At 43.7% G+C, this 19,240-nt stretch overlaps 1 protein-coding gene across 1 annotated transcript in view; it reads right to left on the reverse strand.

Moving 5' to 3' along the window:
- Positions 1 to 2,231: 2,231 nt before the first annotated feature.
- LOC120807505 (low-density lipoprotein receptor-related protein 1-like) overlaps positions 2,232 to 19,240 on the reverse strand; it is a 93,076-nt gene continuing 76,067 nt past the window's right edge. The window contains 45 exon segments of the mRNA XM_040159647.1: positions 2,232 to 4,122; positions 4,212 to 4,356; positions 5,312 to 5,405; positions 5,577 to 5,650; positions 5,763 to 5,870; positions 5,993 to 6,176; positions 6,428 to 6,589; positions 6,776 to 6,949; positions 7,064 to 7,204; positions 7,343 to 7,519; positions 7,684 to 7,803; positions 7,932 to 8,038; positions 8,176 to 8,357; positions 8,472 to 8,737; positions 8,915 to 9,034; positions 9,150 to 9,287; positions 9,384 to 9,521; positions 9,717 to 9,839; positions 9,951 to 10,073; positions 10,207 to 10,339; positions 10,430 to 10,536; positions 11,271 to 11,387; positions 11,497 to 11,622; positions 12,044 to 12,166; positions 12,852 to 12,971; positions 13,066 to 13,182; positions 13,264 to 13,357; positions 13,453 to 13,601; positions 13,713 to 13,901; positions 13,993 to 14,198; positions 14,435 to 14,622; positions 14,824 to 14,943; positions 15,055 to 15,140; positions 15,222 to 15,405; positions 15,512 to 15,699; positions 16,066 to 16,206; positions 16,327 to 16,449; positions 16,599 to 16,727; positions 17,196 to 17,312; positions 17,416 to 17,538; positions 17,844 to 17,993; positions 18,087 to 18,200; positions 18,308 to 18,427; positions 18,523 to 18,651; positions 18,891 to 19,016. Coding sequence (XP_040015581.1) covers positions 3,982 to 4,122; positions 4,212 to 4,356; positions 5,312 to 5,405; positions 5,577 to 5,650; positions 5,763 to 5,870; positions 5,993 to 6,176; positions 6,428 to 6,589; positions 6,776 to 6,949; positions 7,064 to 7,204; positions 7,343 to 7,519; positions 7,684 to 7,803; positions 7,932 to 8,038; positions 8,176 to 8,357; positions 8,472 to 8,737; positions 8,915 to 9,034; positions 9,150 to 9,287; positions 9,384 to 9,521; positions 9,717 to 9,839; positions 9,951 to 10,073; positions 10,207 to 10,339; positions 10,430 to 10,536; positions 11,271 to 11,387; positions 11,497 to 11,622; positions 12,044 to 12,166; positions 12,852 to 12,971; positions 13,066 to 13,182; positions 13,264 to 13,357; positions 13,453 to 13,601; positions 13,713 to 13,901; positions 13,993 to 14,198; positions 14,435 to 14,622; positions 14,824 to 14,943; positions 15,055 to 15,140; positions 15,222 to 15,405; positions 15,512 to 15,699; positions 16,066 to 16,206; positions 16,327 to 16,449; positions 16,599 to 16,727; positions 17,196 to 17,312; positions 17,416 to 17,538; positions 17,844 to 17,993; positions 18,087 to 18,200; positions 18,308 to 18,427; positions 18,523 to 18,651; positions 18,891 to 19,016 — 6,236 coding nt within the window. The 3' untranslated portion in view covers positions 2,232 to 3,981.

A 19,240-nucleotide genomic window follows, 5' to 3' on the forward strand; every position in this document is an offset into this window, starting at 1 on the left:
CTGTAACATGTTAATCGAAGTTTGGGATGTAGCCATCTGACCAAATACTCTGTTCTCTGCTGAATGGGGCCCATGAATGTATCAGGTGCCCTCTATTTTTTTAAATTTATGGGGTTCTTCAGTGGGCTATGCCCCATCCCTCCACAAAGGTCGGTGCAAATCGGTTCAGTACTTTTTGCATAATCCTGCTGACAAATAAACCAACAAACAGACATGGGGGAAAAGAAAGCCTTGGAGGAGGTAATAAGGCCAACATTTAACATAAGTCCTGGGTGACATGATATGTCAATAAAGAAATGATTGTTTTTTAAACTGTTTGCTCAATGAATCTGCTGCAAACACAAATACGTATACTTACTGTGGCTTGTTACTATTCACTGTGTGTTAACACAGTTTGACACAGAAAAGCCCGGATGTCTGCTTATACAGCAGCACAACTCCGTAATTTTTCTCTGGACTTTGCTTAACTAGCTATGTCAGAGAGCAAGTGATGGATTTGTGTTTACATTGATGTGCCTGCAGAGATGACGGCTTGCTGAAAGTTTGTACATTTTAGTCTTCACAGACTATTTCGGACGTGTATCAGCTTTTATCAGCCAATGTCAGTCTCTTCACAGCATAAAACAGACAGGACAGAACACAAAGAACCGTTGATGGTTTTCACATGAATAAAAAGCTGGATCTGGCCCACTTTTTCCTACATCAATGTTTCACTCTGCTGCACTTTTGAGCTGTGAAACACTGTATAGACAGTGTGTTGGAACCGATTAAGGTAATGTTGACAAGACCTCTTTGTTTCGAGGAGGCTACGGCTTATGAAACTAAAGTTGGTCTTGTTATTTTTCCTTCCTGCATCACGTCGCATCAGGACCCCTGCGCCAGCATCACAGCATGTTACCAACATACGGTATATGATGCCGGACAGACCCTCCACCAACCAGCATCTGTGGGTACACTGCTGTGTGTGGGCACAGAAAGAACATGTCACAGGTAAAGACTCGTTGAAATATGGAGATTTTCTGTTACTGTTTGTCCTGGAAGTCAGATATCAGTTCGTATGCAAATATCTACTCTACTAAACATACTGTATGTGTAATGTGTAATGCATCAACACTAGGAGGGGTCCTTATGGCATCCTTCTGGATGTCCCGGGGTGTCCCTAAACCTGGATGACAGCCTTCCTCCCCACAGACAGAATACACCCCTAATGCAGAATATTTGAGAACAGGTTTTTCTGCTTACCTTTTTGGTCGACTTTTTTCTGGTGATTGTTGTTGCTTTGTGTGACATATATACCCAATTTATATTTCCATTTCATTTGCTAAAAATAAAATTCTTTGTTTTCTGAGGAGGGTTTTGTCATTTTTTAATTCAGTAGTGTGTTTAGTAGTAAGTGACCTGTTGTATTAGAGAAATATATAATATAATATAAGATGTCGTGTAATTCAAACGAACAACTTACTTGATTTTCATGCGTGTACAAGGCTGGAAACACCTGATTCATTTAACATCTTGGCTAGGACAATGTCAAAGAATTTGCAAGTAATCTTTCACAATAAGTAGTCACTGTAAATCAGTAGTGACTGTAAGCAACATAACATATTTCTCTGTTTGACTATATTACAGTGTAGATAGATCACAATATATATTATACATTATTGTCTGCAGTATTTTGAAAGGGAATCATACACATAATCTGAAGCTTTGACAAACATTTTAAAGCATAAATATGGCAATAATTGTCTGAGGAGTAAAACCTTGGTAAACATGGACGGAGTACAGTTCTCACAGAAGCTGCAGATACTTTGGTTGCTAAGGAATTTTTCAAGCATGTTACTTTTTAGTATCAGTAATTCCACCTTCAGTCATGTTGACACAGTACAGAGTAGAGTCTACTTCATCATGTTGCTGCCTCATGATGGGTACATGTTACTGGTCTTATTTAACTAATGTGTACAATGAGATAATACATTGGGACAACTAATACTAAAAGTACTTACTGTACTATTAGTCTGATTACTTTTTTTATGTTTATCAGGTGTCTTTTTAACAGAGATAATTACTTGACATACTACTTATACTTTCCACCCACATACTGACAGTGGGGGGAAAGTATAAAGTAAAGTACTACTGTACACGGACTCATCATTGTACTTCTCGCTGATAAAGTGAAAGAAGAAATGCAACAGGTTGTGAACAAAACACAAAACACACTGGCTTGTTTTCTGTACAATTTTTAAAATTTTATTTATAACAATATCTGTTATTTAGTTTGTAAAGTACTCCAGCAAAAATTAAACATTATTCTCTTTCCAGAAGAAAGTCTGAGCCTCCATGCATTGTGTACTATAAAAGCTATGTGTCATTTTTCATTAAAAAACAAAAGACTAATCAAAAAACAATTCTGAAAATGCATGTATGATTTTGCAAAAATGTTCTTTAGGTAAAATGATTGTACTTCTCTCTCAATTAAAGACAAAACATATACAACAGCATAAAATAACACTTGCTGACAGGTAAGCAAAATAAAAACTTGTTATTGTAGTTACATCAAAGATCTGTGTTACTTTTCACATGCATTAAGATATGGCTGACACATGTCTGACAGAAGCAGCATTTTTGGGACAGAGGCTGAGTGTGTAAGGACGTGTCAGAGCGACCAGAATGGTAGCATTAGCAGCAGCAGGGCAGAGAGTGAGGGATCAGAAAGAGCTCATTAAAAACAGAGAAATACTGAGGACCAAATGAACATAATACAATTAAGACTAAGTCATTACAAAACTGTGAACATACAGACTTTGATCTTCTAAAGGTAGAAAGATAAATCTACTCACAAAGCCAGCCAGCTATCTGGTTTTTACAAAAAAAAAAAAAAAATGAACTGTAGAAATAAACAAGCAAAAGACCAATCTCAATCTTTTTTTCCTCCCATGTTACCAGAATTGCAGCCTCCTTTTCCCTCTGGAGGAAGACCCTTGTACAGCTAAATGGTGCAGATATGACACTATCCACTAAAGTCTTGTATCTGCTATGGCCCTCCCATTATTAGCCAGCTTTATGCACAGCCAACAGCCCACCCATGGAGGCATTCATCCTTACCATCTCTTTACATCTGTGATCTCCATCCACCACTTTGCCTGGAATGTTTAACCCATGACCAACTTCCTCATTCTCAAACTCCATAATCTCACATCAAATCGCCTCTAGTCTTCTCATTACAGCAACGCACATTTCAGCTCCAACTGTCACACAATGTGATACAAACAAACATACCTGCTTTAAATCTTACGGTATAAAGCCTACAGTATACACTATACCGTAAATTATGATATTCTGTGCAAGGAAGACAACACAATCATTTCATGAACATTGTTCTCTGAGAAAAAAATTATGTGGAAATACTGTAGTTGCCATCTGGTGCTGACATTTTACATGTGCTATACACAAACGGTGCTATCACAAATCTGTCTCACCACCTTGCCAAGAAACCCAGCAAGACAACATATGTACCGATTTAGAAAACTTTGAGTTTTGCTTTTCCCGCTCAAAGTCAACACAAACAACAAACAGTTGGCACTGGTGAAATGGAACAATGTTTTTTCTTTTCTATACAATTCATACAAAAATAAAAAATTAAAATTGCTCCAATGATAGCATCTTTTCTTCTGATTTTCTTGTTTCCATTTCATTTTGCACAGAGGTAGTGGCTATTTAGGTAAAGGGTAAGGGACAAAGTGTAAATTAAAAATCTCTCATAGAAAATGTTATTCATTTTTGACCAGAGGAATCTCAAAAGAACAAAATATAATACTGCAATCACATACAAAAGTAGTCCTTCATTTTTGTACATTTTATACAGTGTTCACACTTTTTATCAATTTTCTCTCACACTTTTTATCTTTTTTTTTTCTGTTTCATTTTTCTTTAAAAGGCAAGAAGAGGGGTGTGTTTGGAATAGCATGATTCAGGCCGATGGACAGTCTATGCCAGTGGGTCCACGAGGGGCTCCTCATCTCCACGCGATAGCAACTCCTTCTTCTCATCTGTGCTGGCCAGAGAGTTGCGGCTGTTGTGACCCCCCATGTACAGAGTGGCATATACTGGGTTTGTGAAGTTAGTGGGCTGGAAAGGATCGAAAGTCATTCATTAGGTATTATATCATGTGCAGGAGGTTGTGGTATGTATGTATACATATATGCATTTTTTTCTACCTTGTCTGGGTCCAGTGTGAAGTCTGCATCTAGCAGCTCCCCGGCGTCGTCATCAGGCTCACCCTCGTAGATCTTGTACGCGGGGTTTCCAATCTCAACATTCATGGCCCCGTTGGTCATCCTTTGGTGCTGGAAGCCCTTGGCCCTACACAAAATATTAAGGGCACAGTCATACCTTCGTGTCTTATTCAAAGTTATAGGAGCCTAAAAACGGCAAGCAGGGACACAGCCACATTACTAAGGGAGGGAAGAGGCATTGCCAGACTCTCAACACTATCCAGGCTGAAGGAACTAAGCCACAGCACAGGCACCTACACAAACCCAGCATTCAAGTAGCCCAGGACAGATCCAGACACAGTAGACCTGGACATGGGACTGTTAATGTAGAGACTATTCTTTCAGACCACAATAAACCCACAATAGATCCTGTAAAATATGCTACGAATAGCTGCATCGACTATGGTATCTATCTATGAGTAAATGCTGGATTTTTCACACTGCATTTTCCAATCTGAGCTTGGAAGAATGCCGTTGCGCTGTTCATGTCTCAACTATGAGAGACACTACCACAATACACACCACAGCACAGTACAGTACAACGTGGCACGGCATGATGGACAACAGTATGAGAGATCTAGAGCACTGACAGATCTATTCAATGCATCTTTTCAATAGATCTGCCCTGGAGCTGCTCAGTAGAGGGCAATTAATTTAGAAGGAGAAACACTGTAGGGGCATGATGAGCTGTAGTTCCCATGAACATCAGAGAAAATGGCGCAACATTCACCACAGGACCAAACACTGCACAGCAACCAAGACTCATGAGTGAGGGGGAGAGAGGGAAAAAGAGAGCATCAGGATGCAGAACTGATTGAAGGTATGGAGGGAAAAGTGTAACCCTGGCAACCGTTACCGCAAGCGCCTGGAGCCGGTTTTGCCGGGCCGGCTAGACCTGAGGAGCAGAAGAGATGCCATTACAGAGAGGAGAGGAAAAGTGCAGACCGAAGAAAGGAAAGAAGGAAGAAAAAGAGGGAGGGAAAGAGGGAATACAAAGGCAAAAAGAGGTCTGCCTATTGTGGGTGTGTTAGACTGGTGCTCACCCTCTCATCCTTCTCCTGTACCAGAACAACGCTCCTCCAGCCAGCAGAACCAGCAGCAACAGTAGCAGCACAGGGATCACTATGGAGGCTGTGCCTACACACACGCACACACACACGCACACACACACACACACACACACACACACACACACACACACACACACACACACACACACACACACACACACACGCTCATATATAAGAAGGGTGCAGGGGAAATTTTGACAAAGTCACCCTAGATGTCATCGTTGAAGTGTCGACTTACGCCCGCCTGAACCTGAGGCACTGTCAGTGCTGGCCACGGACTCACAGCGATGCCCCGCCCAGCCTGGTGAACATCTACTCACACACACGAACAGAGAAAATGGAGATATGTATGTAGGCAATGACACACTGGAGATATTTAGACACAAATGAAAACAAATATGGATGAATACAGTCTGCTTCTCACCTGCACTCTGGCAGGCGAGTGACAGGGTTTATAGAACACTGGCCATTTGCACAGTACTCATTTGTATCACATGTGTAACAGCTGGGTTGGACTCTGCCATTTGTGCACCTATTGAAGACAGAAAAAATTGTGAGCAACACTGACAAAGACGCAACAACTTTACATGTCTGCGTTTGTTTTTTGGGGTCTGTTTGATGCTGAGTAAATTACGTGACCGTGAGCGTTCTTACCGGCAGGTAAAGTCCCCTGAAGGCGAAAAACTGTTGCTGGTGATACACTCGCCATCACGACAATAGTGACACTTGTCTATTTCACATGTGCTGCCAGTGTACTGGGACAGACAGCGACATAGCTGGGAGCCATTTTCACTCTGTAGACATGTACCTCTGTTCAGGCAGTGGCCTTCACAGCTTCCTGCTCACACACACACACACACACACACACACACACACACACACACACACACACACACACACACACACACACACACACACACACACACACACACACACGTAAGTGCACTGCTTACCAACCACATTACAATCTATTACAAATACTCAGATTGCACTTCTGAGTTTTATTGTACTCTTCCTCATTGGTCAGCAGAAGTATTTCAACATTTTTAAATTTGTATTAAACTCAGCTACAATAATGGCAACACTCACTATACTGGCACTGGTTGCCCAGGAAGTCAGGGGGGCAGCGGCAGCTTGGCTGGTTTCCAGCGCTGACTGTACAGTTGCCTCCATTCTTACAATAATCCTTACATGTGTGCAGGTTACAGTTTGGCCCTGTAAAGCCTGTCAGGCATCGACAAGTAGGAGAGCCTGTGGCAGGACAGACATATGAAGGAATAAAGAAAGAAGGGAAAGAGAGAAAAGAATGTATCACATTGCTGGGCTAACAGAAAAAGAAAGACTGCCCTTATTTAACGACAATGTTATCCTCTACTGTACTAGTGAAAGAAAGATAACACAATATGCCATCGCCAGCTTGCAATGTCCAAAATATACCTGTAGGGGAAGGTGTGCATGTGCCTCCATTCTTGCAGTAGTCTCTGCACTGGTCAATCTCACAGCGATCTCCGCCATAATTAGGCTGGCAGCGACACTTGGGCTGCTTGTGGGCATTCAGGAAACAGGTGCCACCGTTCATACACTGGACCAAGCAGGGACCACTGGGAGGAGCTGTAGAGGATGTTGAGAGGAAGTTTTTCAGTCATGAGGCAGGATTCAGATGCCAGTGCCAGTGTGGGTTCTGTATGTGGGAACGTGTGTCTTTATGTCTGACTGTTCACTCACAGATAGGAGACAGTGTGGGAGTGGGCAGCTCCACACATGTGCCGTTGTCCAGTGTGCGTCCATTGGGACAGGTGCAGACTGGGCCGCTGGGGCTCAGCAGACACAGCCATTCACATTTCTTCCTGTCGCAGGGATTTGTCACTGACAAGGAGAGACAGAGAACCAGCATTAAAAATTTGGATAAGTAACTACCTGCTTCAGCGTTACCTTCCTGATTGTCTTTGTTTTAGTGATCATTGCTGTTGTTAAGAGTTAAGAAAGAGACCTTTTTCTACTCACTCTCAGGTTGTTTGTTGCGGTGGTACAAAACTATATCTGTGGCGTGGTTCATTCCAGTTGTCAGGTTCTCAATGGAGCCTTTGCCAAATTTATTCACTCGGAAGACGTAGTTGTTAATGTAGGTGACGCCATAGACGTAGTCTTCAAACACATCAATGCTGAAGGGGTGATGGAGTTCTATGGAGAAACAGAGAAGACAAGTTATGGAAATTTCTGTGACAGTATATATGCTGATCTACACAATCTTGCATTGTCCACCCACATTGTCCTGACTGATAAAGACTGATCATTAGTGTGAGTTACGACACAAACTGTGCCATTGTGACTTTGTGCCACTCAACTGTTCTTAATGCTGTTTGCAGCCACAACTGCATCGCTGCCATTCAGCCTTACGCTGCAGATCAAGGAGAGTTTAGCATCAGCCCAGTACAGACGCTCGTTGAAGTAGTCCACCGCCAGACCTGTACAAACAGAGAACAGAATTAGTAACCGTAGAGATTAAGAACTCACACTTTCTTATTTGGTATAGAAGAGATGATTAAGGAGAGGAGGAGGTGTTTGTGTATAAGTTTGTGTGTGTGTGTTTTACCAGTTGGCCACTGGATGTTTTCCTCTACCAGCGTCTCTCTCATGGTTCCGTCCATGGCAGCTGTTTCAATCTTGGGGTGGTTCCCCCAGTCTGCCCAGTACATTTTCCTAATCGAGACAATGTAAAAGCTCCATTCATCACTGCTGTTATCACAACTGAATCTGCATTTGCATCTTCGTGATTTTCTACAAGAAGCTTCTTTTTCCTATTTAACTGCACCCCCAGTCTCCCAAGCCCCACTCACCCTCTCTGGGGGTCAACCACAATGGCATAAGGCTCATCGATCATGCCAGAGATGAGGGTTTTGCGATGGCGTCCTCCACTTATCTGGGCCACCTCAATGACGTCTCTACCAGAGTCAGTCCAGTACAAGTTCCCTGCCACCCAGTCCACAGCAATGCCACGGGGCATCTTCAGATCAGGGATCTGGACACAGAGACCCAGAAAGTGCAGTAAGAACCTCCAAAAGTTGTCTCACTTTACCCATATTTTTTATATTTTACATCATACGCACACGGAAGCTATCATATACACACTTACCTCCAGGTTGGTGACCCTGGAGTCACTTTGGCGTCGGTTACGGTTGCTATTAGGGGAGGAGGAGGAAGAAGGCAAGTCGTAGGAAGAAATGCGCCCCGTGTGCCAGTTTGTCCAGTAAATGCGGTTTGTCTTGACGTGCAGGTCCATGGCATCAATGCGCACGTTGGCATCACCCTGGAAGATCTGCTCATAGCGCCAGTTTGGCATGGAAGGGTCCAGGCTGCGGATCTCATTGTCATCAGCGATATAGAGCACTTGTCTTGGAGCTGGGGATGCACAGGAAATTATGTCAGGCCAGAAGAGGAACAATCAGATCATTGTAGTAGAGCACAGATGTGACAAAATAAAGGCAGGAAAGCAAAATTCAGTGTACAAAGTGTACGGACATAGATAAACATTGGCTCGGAGACCTAACAAAAGTCAGTTATGGTAGAAGTACTCACTATCAGCCTTGCAGGTGTCGTTGATTCTGGTGAAGTACTTGTGGCAGCTGCACTTGTAGGAACCCTTAGTGTTGTTGCAGATGTGGGAACACACTCCAAACTGCTTACACTCGTTCTTATCTGTGCAACACCCCAAGGCCACACGATACACAACGCATATAGTTTCAAGTCTTGGAGAAAGCTTTAGCCATAACATAATATGTGAAAAATGAAGCCAGGGCAGAGAAAACTGTACCTTCACATCTGTTACGTCCTTTGGGCTGGAAGCCGGGTTTGCAGGAGCAGAAAGAGTCGGTGCCGTTCACCACACAGTGAGCTTCATCGCCATCTCCACACACTGTCCTGTTACTGCGACAGTCATTCAGCACCGTGTCTGGAGGTGAAGAAACAAGGAGCATGTATCCACACTGATAGCCACACAGAATGTACACTCTCCTTATGACAAATACTGTACTATGAAACAACACACCTTTCTTATTGCAGTTGATTTCATCAGACCCATAATCCTCGCAGTCGTTAAAGTAGTTGCAGCGCAGGGAAGCGCTGATGCAACGGCCGTTGGAGCACTGGAACTCATCCTTCTGACATGTTGGCGTGGAAGGAGGCACTTGTGATGGAGTAAAGGTGTCACATAGTTAGTTAATACCCAGATTATCACGTGCAAAAGTCATCCAAAATGTAATTGCAATTTAAATAAAATGTGTTCCTATATTGTTAATGTGACTTTACAGTAAACTACTAAAATATTTTCTCTGTCAGTCTATTTAAAAATTTTCCCTATAGCAAGATTAAACAAACTCACAGCAGTTGTGTTCATCACTGTTGTCCCCACAGTTGTTGACTCCGTTACAGCGTTTTGATATTGGCAGACACACGCGGTCGTTATGACAGCGAAACTGCCTTGTGGGCGGACACTGGAATTTAACTAAGGGACAGGAGGAGAGAAACATTAGAGGTGTAGAGAAGACTCTTTGCAAGCAGGTTATCAAGAGGTCTTCAGGAGCAATGTCGACATGTGAAACATAGTGATTCTCACCACACTCCTCTGGGTTCTCGTCAGAGTTGTCTCCACAGTCGTCCTCACCATCACACTTCCAACCCAGGGGTTTACAAAGAGTGTTGTTGCACTGGAACTCATCCAGGGGGCAGTATCTAGCCACTGAAAGACGAAGGTGAAAGAACAGGAGAGCGGAATAAATGATACGTCACGTCAGCTGCTGCATGCATCCACACTTTCAGCATTATTTTTGACTAAACACCCAGGAGAGAAAATATGTTTGTGTTTTTCCTACCACTACTGTTGCATTTCTCCTCATCACTGCCATCCATGCAGTCAGCATCAGCGTCACAGCGCCAGCGGATGGGGATGCAATGGCCATTTTTGCACTGGAACTGATCACTGTCACACTTGACATCACAGCCATTCTGAAAACAGAGAAGCATTTTCATTAGTACCCCCGCCATGTCAATTTTTAAATCGTAAATTTAATCCGGAAGGAAATGGTTAAGTGATACCTCATCTGAACCATCAGCACAATCATGGTCCCCATCGCACTTCCAGCGCCCAGCAATACAACGGCCATTTGTGCAGGCAAACTCGCTCTCTGAACACTGACGAGGCACTGAGGACAAAGAGAAGACAGCTTAGAAGGGTGAGAGAGGATAATTAAGTATGAAAAGAGAGTAGAGGCAAGGAGCAGGAAAGGCATAAGGAAAAGAAAAGAGAAAAGGTGGGAATAGAGCAGACTGCTAAAAGAACACAGGGTTCTCTGTTGAGAGCTGGACGCAAATGAATAAAATAAAGCTGGTTATTCAAATCACAAGGTTGACTCATGGGGAACAGAGGTGGGGATGGTACAACGTTCTGCACTGTATGTAGTGGAGGAGCTAGAGGAGCTAGTTGGATTGAAAAGGAAGGAAAAAGCTCAGAACAAAACACAAGCTGGGGGGCACACAAAGGACTGGGTAGCTGAGGTTGGGAATGGTTGAGCTGAAACTGTGAAAACACCTACCTCTGGCTCACAGCAACAGGCCAGTGTGAAATGCAAAATAGACATGAGATGATGTGAGATGTGCAAATGGCCACAGAACTAATTAACTAAAAAGAAATTAAAGGCTCAACCATGCTTGCAGTAGAGTAAATATAGCACACACACACACACACACACACACACACACACACACACACACACACACACATTGAAAGTGGTACACTGCTTACCGTTGAAACCTGTTGCATCTGAAGTCTGCTCATATTTTAAATCATTGTTTTCATACAGACAATGAGCTGTGGTTGTGACTGTGTGAGCGAGCAGTGTCCCTCCAGAAAATGAACCAAAAAACAGAAGAAGCCTACCACATTTGTCTTCATCAGAGTTGTCACCACAGTCATTGTCGTAGTCACACTGCCAGCGGCCAGGCACACAGCGGTTGTTCTTACAGCGGAACTGGTACGGCTCGCATGTCCGCTCATCTGTGCACCAAACAGACACATTGAGTACAGATATGGCTGTAGCTCTGTTTTGCACCAGATATCTTCTCCAGCACTAACTTCATTTCTCCTTCTACCACTCTCTCCTTACCACACTCTTCCTTGGGTTCATCTGAAGCGTCTCCACAGTCATCCTCCCCATCACACTTCCAGCGTGCCGGGATGCAGCGTCCCGAGTCCTTACAGCGGAACTCATCTACACCACATGTCATTTGGGCTGCAACAGAGGGGAGTTGATGGATTAGACACCTTAACACTGGAATACAAGCGTATTCACTCTGCTTCACCAAATAATTAACAGATAATAAAGCTAACAGTGTTATTATTAATGCTGTAAAATGCACCTTTCCTGTTTGAGTTCTGATCAGCCTCAATAATGACCAACTGAATATTCAACAGCTGAATAATGATGAAGGGAAAATCAGTGCTCCCCCCCTGTTGTGGCTGTTTAATGTTAACTTATCTTTTTAAATTCCACATGTCAGTGCAATAATTTCTAGATTCAGTTTTTATCTTACTGACAGTCCCATCAATATAATCGGTCAGGTTCTATTAGAGGACCGCTTTCACGCTGTAATGGAGACTTATTTCTTGTGTAGAGGTTTCATTTGGTGCATTAATAATAAGCTGTGTCTTACTGCAGTTGGCAGGCTCGTCCGATCCATCCACACAGTCATTGTCCCTGTCGCACACCCACACCCGCGGGATACAGCGCTTGGTGATGGCACACTGGAACTGGTTGGGGGCACATGTCACTTCCGCTGCACAAGCGACAGACAGATGAGAGCACTTACTCCATAACACTAAATGAAAAAAGAACTGCTATCTAATCACAAAATCTACACATTAAAAAAAAAAAAAGGCTGCAATGCTAAAGACCTATTGCGGCACCTTGAGACTGCAATATGCATCGAATAATAACATGGTGATTGCTATTCTTACAGCCTTGCAGTTCATGGTGCTAAAATGTAAATTTTGACCCATGCCACAAAGGAGAAGTTCATGTAAACTCGCTCTGTAGAGGATGAATGTGCTCAGAAAATGTCATGGCAATTACATTATGCAACATCATTTGGCCTAAGGGCATTGCTAAAGGAAAGGTCAAAATGGACAGAGATCGTCTGGGCAGTGTGAAACTCTTCAACAATCACCTATCTGCTCATTAGATTTTGAAAGAAAATATGATTAAGTGGAAACTTTGGCCTAAGGGAAGCGATAAAGGAAAGGTCAAGGGGCCACTACAATCAGTGGGATTCATCCTCTGGGGACATATTTTAGTCTGGCTACAAATTGTAGAGCTATCTTTTTCTGGACCAGAGTGTTGTTCAGATTAATTAACAGATGGGCATACTGTAGCGACTAAGGTCGCTATCCTTAGGCACGGCCAATAGCAGGGCAAAACCTGACAATGAAAAGGAGCAACTTCAGGGGAACTACAAGACTTACGACAGTCTTTCTCATCCTCTCCCTCTCCACAGTTGTCCTGTCCATTGCAACGGAAGATGCCAGGGATGCAGCGACTGGGTTGGGTACATTTAAACTGACTGGGCAGGCACACATGGATGTCTAGAACCAAGAAGACAACCAAGAATGTGTCACAGAGGATATGGGTTGTTAAGAAAAACATTTCAAATCTGTAGGTATATGTAGGTGTGTATACCGCAGTTGGCCTCATCAGAGTTGTCCTGGCAGTCATTGTCTCCGTCGCATATATAGGCTGGGTTGGTGCAGATGCCGGTACCACACTGGAACTGGCCTGGTCTGCATTTAAACTCAGCTACAGTGAGAAAACAAAGCACATTATTAACCAGAACAAAACCAAAACATTTTGTCTATCTAGGCTGCAGCCATCACTCACGGCAGTCTGCAGGCTCATCTGAGCGGTCCCCGCAGTCATCTTCAGTATCACACTTCCACCAAAATGGAATGCATTTGTCATTTTTGCAAACAAACTGAAGGGGCAGAAGAGAGAATGATTTTCTTATTCAGATTAATAATGTGTTAATACAGGCTATATGTCAAAAATGATAACCTCCAGATTGCACACCTGACTTGCAGTGCAGTTGGACAAGCACTGTTTGCCATCAGCTGCTAGGTAAAAGTTAGTGGGGCAAGCACACTTGTAGCCCCCTCCAGGCGAGAGCAAACACAGGTTACTGCAGCCTCCATTGTTGATTTGGCATGGGTGGTCAGCCACTAAAGAACAAAGGAAATGTACACAGGTGGAATTAAGAGCAGATCAGGCAGGGACCACGGCAGATGTCAAGATTTACACGTGGTTATGAATGACAGGTGACTTGTTTTAACCTTCAGGTTGGCGGTATGGGTGGTAAATGTGGATGTCCATCGGTCTGTGTAAGGTGCTGATCAGCATGGTCTTGTTGATTCCCAGGGTCTTATGAGCTCTGTTGATGGACTTTGTCTCCCAGTCTGTCCAGTAGATGTACTCCTCAAATAGGGTCATAGCAAAGATGTGGGGGATATCCTGAGCCAGAACTGCAGGGGCACAGGTACACAAACAAATAAGTTGGCAGCAACAACTGGAAAAGTGCGCAAACACACTCCTCTGTGCCTTTATGTGCATTACCTGTGTGTCTGCTGGTTCCATCCAGGCTGGCAAATGCGATGTAGTCCTCCCGAGCATCAGCCCAGTAGATGCGGTCATTAACAAAGTCTAGTGTGAGACCATTGGGCCAGGTGATCTTATCCTCCACTATGACACTCCTGTTGGTGCCATCCATCCCAATCCTCCCTATGTGGGGGCTGTCACCCCAGTCTGACCAGTATAAATACCTGTCAGGGATGTGCTGTGTTAGTTAAGTTTATTGGTCAAAACAACTCAGAATTTAACATCCACTAGGTTCCAGATGTCTTGTGGTTTCAAACACTTTGAAACATCACAAAAGTGCAGAATTTCAAAGTCAGTCTAATATACTTTTACTGCATGTAATTGATAATGAAGTAGACAGTTTAACTTTCTAACTTTCCGTTGGCCCAGATCTTCAAAAGTTGTGTCGTGTCACTCTTACCCATAGCGTACGTCCACAGCCACAGCACGTGGCTCCCTCAGGCCGTTGTTGACCAGAACTGTCCGGTACGCTCCATTCAGCTTCGACACCTCGATAGTGTCCCGTCCCTTATCACACCAGTACAGGTTTCCTCCCACCCAGTCCACTGCCAAGCCGTCTGGGTTGCTGAGTGATGTGCGATGAAGGACCTAAAAATGAGCAAGCGGTATATCCTTTCTAAGTCTGTGCCTCAATGAAGGATTTAATTATTTTTCCAGGGTTTTTGGTGCACACACACACGTGCATACAAATTGGGATTAATTAATCATTTTAAATGTAAAGCCAGGCAGGTATTTTCAGCACATTTCGCTGTCCCCTATCTTCCTTGGACAAGATGCTACTACACTGACCTGAACATCGCTGCCATTGATGTGCATGCGTCGGATCATGCTGCCCTGGGTGGTCACATCTGTCCAATAAATCATCTGCTGGCGGTAGTCGAAGTCCAGAGCCACAGCATTGTTCAAGCCCTGTCAATGCACAGGAGCTGCATTAGCCTGGGCGCGCGATAAACACCTGCCGGAGGGTTTGCAAGGTTTTCCAGGCACTTCAAAAGGACATTCTGTATCTGCAAGCCTCACCTGTTTGAGCAGTGTGTAGTTGGATCCATCCAAGTTGAGCTTCCTCAGGTAATAGCGGTTGGCAAAGATCAGGAAGGGCTCCTCATCTGCAGGGAGGGAGACATTGTATGTGAGTGGATTTGCCTGAAACACTTGCCTGAATGTTATTAATCTGTCATGTTTATTACCAGAGGTGGATTTGCATATGGTGGGGTTTTCAGGACTAAGCTGGAAACCCTCCACACACAGACAGTGGAAGCTGCCGTGTGTGTTGATGCAACGCTGCGTGCAGGGATATGTGGTTGTGCACTCGTCTACGTCGACACAAGTCTTCCCATCATCTTTCAGGCGGAAGCCTGGGTGGCATCTACACTGTGAGGAGGCAAAGTACGGAGAAGGTAAAGCAAAAATGCAGACTGATTACATTTCACATTCATGACTGGAGAAATCAGGTCAGAATTTCACAGTGTTCACTTACCTTGAAGCCTATTTTCAGGTCTTCACAGAGCTGAGAGCAGCCACTCAGTTTGCTGTTCAGGCACTCGTTAATAAAGCAGTTCAGCTCATCAGAGCCGTCACCACAGTCGTCCTTGTGATCACAGAGCAACGTCTCATTGACACAGTTTCCATTATTGCAGGCATACGTAGTGTCGTTGCATTTCTTCTCTGTTCCATGAAAGACAGAAATTAAACGGGAAACAAATGAAGAGAAAAGGTCAACCGGTTCAGTTTTTAGTCGCAGCTGTTGAGAGTGCTTTCCAGTTACCAAAAAGATAATAAAAAACACTAGTGTCATGTTCACTTTTGTGTGCATTAACATGCAGTATTTATTCATACTGGACAGGACTTCTCCATGTTTGCTTTCTGTATCATTGATCTGCTGTTAGTCCTATAATGGCGTCCTTTGTCTTGGCTGCATTTTTCTTTCTTACATCGACATGCTCAGAGGCTACAGATGAAAATTAGACATCTGGCTAAATCTGTCAATGTCGATTCATGACAACACCTCCGGAGCGGCAGTGTGAATTTTACCTGGGCCATTGCAATGTGGGTTCTTGGGTGCTTCGTCTGACTGGTCATGGCAGTCGAAGTCTCCATCACACTCCCATGAATTCTGGATGAGGCAGCGTCCGTTGGCACAGCGGAACTCATTGGGTCCACACGTTGGGTACTCTGCAGCAAAAAACAGCACCAGAGTGAAGGAAAGATCAGGCCATTGTTAAAAGCAAGAGTGAGGAGAAGAGAGCTTTTTAAACTGCCCCACCAGGAACAAGAGATCATGGTTCCACTCACCACACTCCTGGGATTCATCTGAGCCATCGCTGCAGTCGTTGTCATGGTCACACACAAAGTGCTTGGGGATACACTGTCGGTTCTGGCACATGAACTCATTGTCCTTGCATGAGTTGTTGAACACTGAGACATAAAAATATTTGGTGAGTAAATGAGACGAATAGGTTTTATACTCCAACAGGTGCAGTATGGATTTGTCTTCTGTTGTCTCTCTACCTTTTAAAATGTATTTATATTTATTTTGACCATATCCTGCCCCTGCCCGCACTCACCACAGCCAGCTTTGACACTCTCGTCAGCTCCATCAGGACAGTCTTTGTCCCCGTCACACTTCCAACGCTGAGGGATACACATATGAGATCCAGGACACTGGAATGCCTCGGGACTGCAGGTTTTGGTCTCTGTGATGGAAAGAGGTTATTTAATGAGCTTTTAATGCCTTTCATTGCCCTGAGAAATTTGTGAATATATACTATGAACTCCAAAAATAATTGATGATCGATGATTACATTTTTGGAATAGTTCAGAGGCAGAATGGGAACTGTTATGTTATTGTTAATACCATAAAATTATTATTAAAACCTCAATTCTTTGCATACATCCCAGTGTTTTAGTCCATATTGCAACAGAGTAATGGGAAGTAATCCCCGTCACAGTTACCGCAGAAAATTGATTAAATGCGAAAATATTTAAGGCATAGCTAAAAAGAGTATCACAATATCCTTATATCTGGCGTCAGAATTCAGAGCATGCTCATATTTTCCCAAAGAAATGTCCTGCTGTCGAAATTCTTTTGGTTCTAGATTTATTAGAACTATGTTTGGTTCATTTATGTGTGTTCACTCAGGTATTTTGTGCCCAAAACTCACTGCACTTGCTGTCTTCATCACTGCTGTCACCACAGTCGTCGGCTCCATCACACACCCAGCGGTTGGGAATGCAGTGGTGGTTCCCACACTCAAACTGGGAAGCTGAGCAAAACTTATCTAGAGGACCAGAAAGAATGTATAAAGTGCAAAATACAAGTGCAAAAACAAAGCAATGGTCTGTTTCAAATTGTTTAGGTTCTAGTAAGGTATCTAAACATACCACAGTGAGCCTCGTCTGCACCGTTCTCACAGTCATTCTCCTTATCACAAGTCCAGCTCATGGGGATACAACGTCCACTAGGACAGGCAAAGAAGGGCGTCGGACACTTTGTTTTCCCACTCCCTGTCACAGTAACAGACAAGTGGTAAGTTAAAGAAGAAAACATCAGGGAGTTAAGCCAGCATGAAGAAAGAAATGAATGAAGAAAAATTAATTTACTTTGCTGTTTTTCAGGGAGAATTTCCACTCATACCGCAATTTAAGGGTCGAAAACATTCATTGTTTTTGTTTCTGTTCCAATTGGAATAATCCAAATTGGAATTTTAGCTCTAATCCGTCTGTGAAAAAATAATTTCACTTTTTCCCTAAATAATGCATTTGCATTTAGCTGTGAGATAATATGTGTATTTCAGAGGTTGTTGAAATACCTGGGCAGTTTCTTTCATCAGAGAAGTCTCCACAGTCATTAGCTCCATCGCACTGCCATGAAGGGGCATAGCAGAGTGTGGTGAACTCGCACTTCTGAAATGTCACTCCCTTCACTCCCAGATGGAAGTAACTGGAACAGTCCGTGGCAGCTTAACAAAGAGAGCAGAGCTACTTTTTACCAGGGCCTGGGAGCTGGTGTTGGCTTTTCTAATTATAGGTAGTCTGATTATTGCTGAACTTACTGCAGTTCATCTCATCACTGGCATCCTCACAGTCCACCTTCTGGTTGCACTTGCTGGAGTTGGAGATGCAGCCTCCGTCTCTGCACTGGAACTGATCGGCTGAGCACAGTGTGGCTGACACACACGAAAATGAGACACAGTGTTTGGGTACAATATAATTCTAAAATATCAAATGACTGCAGGCAGAAGAAAACTTGTTTTAATCAAAACCCTCGACTCACTGTTACAGAAGAGCTCATCCGAATTGTCTCCACAGTCATCCTGCCCGTTGCACCAGGAGCTATGGCCCACACAGCGGCCATTCACACACCGTCTGTAGCCCTTCTTACACACACGGTTGGCTGAGAACCAGAGAGGATATGATGTGGACTCTTACACACTTCAACAACAAGAGAATGACTGACACGGTCTTGACGGAGAAAAACGCTCCACTCACCACAGTAGGACTGTTTCTCATCAGACTTGTCCTTGCAGTGGGCCATGCCATCACAAGTCAGGGTGTAGTTAACACAGTCTCCATTCCCACACTCAAACTCATCAATGTTGTTACACGTAGTGTTAAGGGCTGTGAGGCAAAGACATAAAAATGCACTTAGGAAGAGATGCCTAACCCACGGCACGCAGCATGGACATTTTTCAACGCTCATTCAAATCCATTCAAAGCCTGATCTCAGTCTTTGCTTGTTGCGTTACTACGGTTTTGACTCCATGCAAAAGAGCTTCTGCACAGTAAGATCAGCAAATTTAAAAAATAATATTTTAATAAAATAGTTTTTGTTTTTATGAATTCCTGGCTTGTATTACCTATGCAGGTGTCGTCCTCCAAAAGTTTCCTGTCACCACGGCAACTGCAGTTGACCCTTCCCTCAGAGGTCAGCAGACACAGATCCTGACATCCTCCATTGTTAACACGGCACAGAGAGAACTCACCTATGCCGACATTAGGAAAGTTGAGCGCACACACGCACACGCTTAAGTGAATGAGAATTTCTGACCCCACATCCACCCTCCTGACACACAAGCAAACCCATTCCCCCTACACACGCATCCACACAAGCGGACAGAAACGCCTGCCTGAATGTGGCAATGGCCCTGCCCCCTGCTGAATGCTTAATTCAATGTGACTCAATCGAAATGGGATTTGCAGCCGTTTA

The sequence above is a fragment of the Xiphias gladius genome, chromosome 21 (assembly GCF_016859285.1).
Source record: "Xiphias gladius isolate SHS-SW01 ecotype Sanya breed wild chromosome 21, ASM1685928v1, whole genome shotgun sequence".
Classification (NCBI taxonomy): domain Eukaryota; kingdom Metazoa; phylum Chordata; class Actinopteri; order Istiophoriformes; family Xiphiidae; genus Xiphias; species Xiphias gladius.